Here is a 7,234-nt window from a genome sequence, read left to right as displayed (position 1 = left end):
CTGTTGCTGAAGTCAAGATCCATTCTAGGTTGTATACACTAGGTAATGGGGAATAGAAAAAGAAAAGGTCAACCGGTACAAAAGTTCTGAAGTGAATCTCCTATTTGTATGTTGGTAATGTTTTCAACAAACACCATATCCAGGCAGAGGGAAGAATTTGCACAAGGTGTAGAATGCAATAGGCTCAAAATCCACTATCTGCATAGGCAAGGGATTACAAACTCGTCTAAATAAACATGGGATATGGGTCACAACATAAAAGTACAAAATTGGTCGTACAAACAGGACCAACCATGCCTTAGACAAGTCAAAATATAGAACAACAAAAGCTTGTATTTTAATAGAAGAACATAGCAGGTATGCAATAATTTTAAGTCAGATAAAAAGACTAAAAAACAGGTCTGACACTGAAAATACATCCCATTACACGTAGTCACAACAGTTGAATCATGAAGAGGAAAGTTTCATGAGTGAAAAAGGTGTCTATGGCTTTCACGTTTCTATCCCCAGTTACAATACTGTGTGTGTTTTATGTACATGCCCTCCTGAAGTTCATGGTACAACAGTAAAGGGCTGATAGGGCAACAACTTCTGACGATCATTGATGGAAAATATCCAAGCAGGCTTGACAAAACTCAGATTTCCATTTTCCATCAGCGCCTGTTGGGGAGAACAACAGAGAGAAATACTTTAAAACATTTTGAATATGGCCAAGAACCAAATCCTTGTCCTAAATAATTCCAGTGACATGTGGGTCGATGACATACAACAGAACCAAAAGTATATGGACAACTGCTCGTAAAACACCTCATTCCAAATTCATAGGTGTTATTATAGAGTTGGAGCCCACTGTTGCTATGACAGCCTCCTCTGGGAAGGCTTTCCAATAGATGTTGGAAGATTGATGCAGGATTTGTTTCCATTCATCCTTAAGTGGATTAGTATGGTTGGGCTATGATGTAGGGTGATTAGGAGTGTCTCACAGATGGCATTAGAATTTATTTTTTAATGTTGTTTTATGTGATTGAAGTCAGGAATCTGGGCAGACCAGTTCTCCTATGCCACATTATACTTAATATATCTGTATGCACCTGTATGGACTTTTTCAAGATCTTTTTGCATTTTTGATGTCATTGAGCATCAAAATATACTTGTTTGTGTTCATCAAGAGGCCACAAAGTCAGCCTTTAAAAGGTGGCACAAAAACAGAGGTGACAAAAAACAAGGTCTCACATCTTCAAAGGAGTTGTGCCATCCTGAGCTGGTGACCACAAACTGGACCTTGTCACTCATGTAGTCTTCCACCGCCCTGGAAAAAAGCATAAGATAAACTTTAAGAGAAAGTGTCTTTCTCTTTAAATGCTACCAGCAAAAAGGGTTTAGGTCTTCATAGAAATTGACCAACAGCAGTCCAACCGCTTCTTTCACAATATCTAATGCATAGTCAAATTGCAGGTATCCTTTTCAAAAGTGTATAGACATGCACACGCACACTTACCCATTAAACGCTATGATATACCGCAGTAGTAAGCGTCTCACGTTGTTTGGGAATGTGCCATACAAGAAGAATCTCTTGCCAGTCAGGAAGTCTGTTTGGGCCATTACGGGATAGAGAACGTGAGTAATAGCAGAATAACCATTACATTTACCTGATGTGACATTTATGCAGAGTGAAAAACTGAGAAAATTGTAAGACAAACATGGGGACAGAAAGAGAGATGGGTAGAAAGAACCAAAAGAAAAGCCCCACACAAACAGTTAAAGGGCCACACACCGGGCAGCTCTGGGATGGGCTTGTTCTCCTCCGCCTCAGCATCTGTATTCTCGTCTGTCGACCCCCCATACAAGTCTTCATCCTTCACGTCTTTCTTCCTCTCCTCGCCTTTCTTCCTCTCCTCTACTTTTTTCTTCCTCCTCACACTCTCCACCCTGGTGTAAACAACAAAGAAAAGACAGTATGTCTTAGTAGATTAATAATAGCAATAACAGAGCAATGCCATCAATCTTGACAAGTGACGGAAATTCCATTGGAACCATTTACATTAATTGTCTTAATAACAAATTATTGCATTATAGAAAAGTTTAAAAGGCCTCTAATATGTCTTTCCAACCTTCTCTTCTATCTTTCATCCATGAAGCAGACTTTGCTAACTTACAGTGTTAGATAGACACTGCTTGATAAATATCGTAAGAACAACACCTGTCCATCTACCCAGACAGACATTCATTCAGCTCATAGATGTTGCAAATACATCTGAGCAGGACTAATCCTCTGTATTGGTGGCTTACTAAAGAAGTGATTTATGTTATTTATAGGTAGTTACCTCTTTAGCTCATCCTCTGTGTCCATGCCAGACTCGTCCATGTCTTCTATAAGTGAAGTGAAATGGTTATTTGGTGAATCATTAAAAAAAAAAAAAAAAAAAATGAAAAATGAATAGGACTACTTGGAACTGAGAAAATTAAGGTTATGTGAATTGTCTTTGAACAAGGAACAAACCACAACTGACAAAGTTGTTGTTTAGAAGTCGATTGTTCCTGACTACTGTCGTTTAACTAGCATAATCAGAAGTCTGAACAACCTTTAGTTTGTTGCCTTGGATTACAATAAAGGAATGTCTCATAAGACCATAAGCAATGAGACCTGGTTCATCAGCATCTGTGGAGCTGCCGAACATGTCTTCATTCTTTATCTGCGGTTTTTGAGGAGTGACTTGTCTCTCCTGCTTTTGTGGAGTCTGGCAGAGAGAGACACATATTTAGAGAGGTTGAAGAATAATGAAAACAAGGAATTTAAAATAGAACCATCAGCACTGATAAGAGGATTATTTGACGTCATGTTACTCTATCATTTTCAGTTCTGAGCCAAATTGTACTTTTCTCTCTTTTTCCTTCATTTTCTCGTCATCCTCCTCTACTTCATCCTCTGAGCTGGATTCCGAACCGTCCATCAAATACCTAGATTCAGATGCAGAAGCAAATGAGAAAAAATAACCAAAGTAGAGGAGAGAAGGAGGAACCCACAAACAGGATCCCAGACAGAGGCTCATGTTCAGCATGGTTTTTGTTTCCGCTCGGTCATCTCACTCCACCGCTGCATTAAAATAATATTTAATGGTTTCCGTTCTCACCGTTTATAAGGGATTTTCTGTTTCTTCTTGTGGCAGTCAAGCACCCACTCCTTCCGCACAATCATGCCCCCTGCTGACTTCACTTGGCTGTACTTAGGGGTGTTGGCAAAGGCACAGCTGTATGAGGATGAACAGAGCCATGATTACTAAACAGAAAGGAGGGCCCTGGACAGCTCACTGATTCACATGTAGGATTATAAACTGATTGTCAATCATGCAGGCATGCCATCCTTTTTAGGATGAAGTTGTTGTCACGGCTGTTGTCACTCACATGAGGTGTGAGGCGTCTGCCGTCCAGTCAGGTCGATACTTAGCTCCCATGGCCAGGGCCTTGTCCCTCAGCTCCGCTCTGAAAGGATTCTGGAAGCCGCTCAGTACAAACACCACCCCCTCCATGATACGGTTGAAGGGGACCTGCTTTGAGTCCTGGGTCTTGTCTTTAGCAGGCTTGGGCTTTGTCTCTGATTTCAAGTTGTCCCTTTTTTTGTCAGGGGTCTCCTCTGAGGGACAAAATACATGGAACTAAATGTACGTGTGGACACTTGAGTGTTTGAATAAATATGTGTGTGCATGTCAGAGTATGCAGTGTGTGTGGTCTATCTCACCTTTGGCTGTGCTGGGCCTGTGGCTGCTAGCTGTGTTGGGTCTGGCTTTGGGTTTGAGGGAGCTAGGGCTCTCCTCAGGAGAGTTCACGAGACTGGCTTTCTTAGAGGAAGAAACGGCAGGGGCAGACTGGCGCTCCTTACTGAATTCAAACTTTCTCTTCACTGGTGCCTGAGACACAAGGGAAAAAGCTAAAGTCAATAATACAGTTGAACCAAGTTATATACATTGAATGTACAATCTTAGTACAAGTACCATTAACTGGGGTGGGTTATGGCAACCAACAACCTAACAGTTTTAGTTCTTCAGGAAAAAAAAAAAACAGTGGTGGCAGTGGGCTAAGGAACACGTGACACTGGAGAATTGGAAATACATAGCAAGCAAAGCAATACATCCATACCTTTTCCACAGTTCCACAATATACAAAATAACATTTTCTATTTTGAGTAAGAACGTTATTTACTGCTAATTTGTTCATGGAAATTGTTCAAAGAAACATGTTGTAACAAATCTAAGAAAAGTGAATTATATGTTGTGGAATGTGGGTTCCATTACCTGTGTAGGGGACGGACTGGACAAGGGCTGGGCTGAGAGAAGAGGAGAGCCTGACCCACCGCCTGCCTGCAGCGCTGCAGATGCATAGCTCAACTTTACATTCTGGGGAGAGACTGAAGAAAGGAGAGAGTTTGTAAAAAGTAGCATTAAAAAAAAGAAAGAAATGTTTTTTAGATTGTGTTATTTATAATAAGACGTACCTTTGAGTGTTGGGCTGGTTTTGGATGTGTTCTCCCTGTTGAAGAATAAGCTGCCAGGCTGGAGACTGGGGCCTGCCGAGGAGGGCTCATCTTTTACTCTGAACTGGCCCAGCTTGGTTAACTTCTATCAGGGGATGATGATGGAGAAAGGAGTTGGTGTGGAGAAAGTAGGAGCTTGACACCAATGGAATTTTGTCTATTTGAATGCAAGTAAGAGTTCACAAAAAAAACATACTGGGTGTTTCTCACATTTATTGTCAAGATTAATAGGAACATTTGAAAAATAACCATTTAAGAGGTTAAAGCCACTTTCAGTGAACCTGCATCTTTGCATTCCATTTGGTCTAAAATGAAGGGGGTTATTTGATTAAAAATACACAAATACAAATTCACACACAAAAAAGCAAATAAATATGGCTTTAAGCCTAGTAGGATGTTGCCAACAGGCATGGCTGTCTTACCGGGGGCGTTTTAGTCGCTGCTTCCCCTTTGTCTGGCGGTGAGTGGAACTTAACAAAGGCCACCCCGTACGCAATGCTCTGAGGAGGAAGATGGAAGAAACATTTCAAGTAGTCATTGTTATTTAGAGTTACGAAACAGTGTCTGTATACGAGTATACAGAAAATAATCAAACACTGTTAAACAGAATGGGAATCGTGGAAGACTCACCTACTAATGTAGCACTGTGTTTGACAGCTAGTTATGCTGCATATAATTTACACAGTCCTTTGCTGCAAAATGTCCGTATATTTTCATATGAACCAAAATTGTGGTCCAAAGTGTCTCACCTTGTTGTACGGCTGACTGCATACAATCTTCACACGATCCCAGTTCTCCTGAGCAGCTGTCTTCTGCAACTGATTGGGTCCAAAAAAACGCACCCTGTTGGTGTTGGTGCCGTTCTTGCTCTCCGATGGGGACATAAAGGAGGATGTAACCAGCAGAACCTACAGAACAGAGAAAGCATAAAATGTTGTTAAAAACAGTTAACATCAACTAATACACGCCTCATTTAAATCAGATAGCTACAGCATTTACACTGTGGACACCAATCACCCGTGTGTTGTGCAATATTGTGACTTTCCCCACATGTTAGAGGGGAAAGTCACCATATCATGGTTGCATGCATACCTCAAAGTCCTGGTCTTTGACTGAGGTTGAGCGTCCAACCAGCACTTCAATGAAAGCAGACCCTTCATTTCCTATGTCTATGCTGTGCAACTGCTCCTCCTTCTCCAACTGTAAAAATGGTGGGGTGGATGGAAGTTAGACAACAGATACACAGACAGATAAAATATTCAATCAAAATGTCCCATCACCACCATTGGGACATTAAAAAGTGTAAGTTGTCGATAAAGTAAACATAAAGCTAAACATCTGGTGCTCGAGTCAGTGACTCAAACCGGACCTGTAGAATGACCGAAGTCTGCGTCTCTCCAGCCTTTCCTGCTTTCCATTTCCTGTAGGTGTCAGAGCTCAGCAGGTTCTCAGCTTTGTGTGTCTGCAGCAAAAACAATTCATGTTGTTTCTACTTGTTAGTGACAATATTAGGATGTATAATTTGTTGATGATTTAAACATATTCGGAACAGTACAGGAGTATGTAAAACTCTCCACTTTTCCCCCCATTACGGTACAGCCTAACTCCAAATTTACATTTGCCAAAAGGCAACAAAATAATAAAACTATTCTCTTTGTGGTGGCAGCATCATGCTGTGAGGATGCTGTGCTCCATAGCGTACAGGACTTCTGATGGGATATAAGGCCAAGAAAACAATGACTGTGGGACAAATCGGTGAGTGTCCATGAGTACCCTAGTCAGACCCTTGACTTGAACCAGGAGGGACCCAAAAATAGCTCTGCAGCAACCTTCCCATCCAACCTGACAGAGCTTGACAGAAACTGCAGTGAAGAATGGGAGAAGCTCCCCAAATTCAGGATACTGTAATTATGATGAGGAAAAAAATAATTGTATCCACTTTAGAATAAAACTAAAGTTAAAACATTTGGAAAATTGAAGGAATCTTAGCACTTTCCGTTTGTACTGTTAGCAGCATGCGTATAACGGAACACTGCTGACTTCAGGCTAGGCAACTGAATTCGAAAACAAAACACTGATATTTTTTATGCAATATGAAAATCACAGAGCACCGTATCGGCCTAAGAGTTCACCTACTAAAGACTAGTTACTGCAAGTTAATCTAAGGGACTAAATGTACACACTAATGTGATCATGTCATACTCATTGTTCACACCACATCAACTTACGTTGTCTTCACTGCTGCAAGACACAACGTGCTTAAGTTTGATCTCGGGCATATTAATTTAGCCACTCGTAGAGGTGCAAAGTTAAACAATTCCAATTCCTTGTCAGCTTTCCCGTTCAGCGACCTAAAACATTAAGTAGCACTTCACAGGCTGTAAGATTTGTGCAACCAGCTGCAGACTGGACTGCCTGCAAGCAAGCTAAGAATTTAAGGCTATCTGGCTAACAATAGGAAACAGAAATTGTACCCGGTCTGAGGTTTTGACAACACTGCCGGAGTACTTCCGGGTCACGTTTTTATCGCCCTCAGCACATCTATACCTGTATATAAGTCAATGGTCTATACAAAATAAACGAATGCTATGACTTCTGTAGGTCATTACGTGTTTTTTTTTTTTTACCTATGTGTGTATCTTATGTGGTTTTGAGATGGCATGATTTAGACAACAAGAAGTGATGCTCAATGTATTAATGCGCAGG

General features: G+C 41.0%; 1 protein-coding gene across 2 annotated transcripts; it reads right to left on the bottom strand.

The window, feature by feature from the left end:
* Positions 1-313: 313 nt before the first annotated feature.
* Positions 314-7,024, bottom strand: xrcc1 (X-ray repair complementing defective repair in Chinese hamster cells 1). 2 transcript variants are annotated; one of them, XM_047033215.1, is made up of 17 exons: positions 6,757-7,024; positions 5,898-5,990; positions 5,621-5,728; positions 5,278-5,436; positions 4,951-5,028; positions 4,490-4,613; positions 4,290-4,402; positions 3,737-3,905; positions 3,403-3,631; positions 3,132-3,248; positions 2,877-2,958; positions 2,645-2,738; positions 2,325-2,370; positions 1,775-1,929; positions 1,499-1,589; positions 1,234-1,309; positions 314-660 (listed from the first exon to the last, which is right to left on the bottom strand). In XM_047033215.1, the coding sequence occupies exons 1-17, from the start codon at positions 6,805-6,807 to the stop codon at positions 553-555; spliced, it is 1,893 nt and encodes a 630-aa protein (XP_046889171.1). In that variant the 5' UTR covers positions 6,808-7,024; the 3' UTR covers positions 314-552. The 2 variants fall into 2 exon arrangements, with proteins under 2 accessions (XP_046889171.1, XP_046889180.1); XM_047033224.1 differs by having other exon boundaries at positions 2,325-2,367; positions 6,757-7,017.
* Between the last annotated feature and the right edge of the window lie 210 nt (positions 7,025-7,234).

The sequence above is a fragment of the Hypomesus transpacificus genome, chromosome 2 (assembly GCF_021917145.1).
Source record: "Hypomesus transpacificus isolate Combined female chromosome 2, fHypTra1, whole genome shotgun sequence".
Lineage (NCBI taxonomy): Eukaryota > Metazoa > Chordata > Actinopteri > Osmeriformes > Osmeridae > Hypomesus > Hypomesus transpacificus.
The sequence above is the reverse complement of the archived record's forward strand: the minus strand, read 5'-3'. Positions and strand labels throughout refer to the sequence as shown.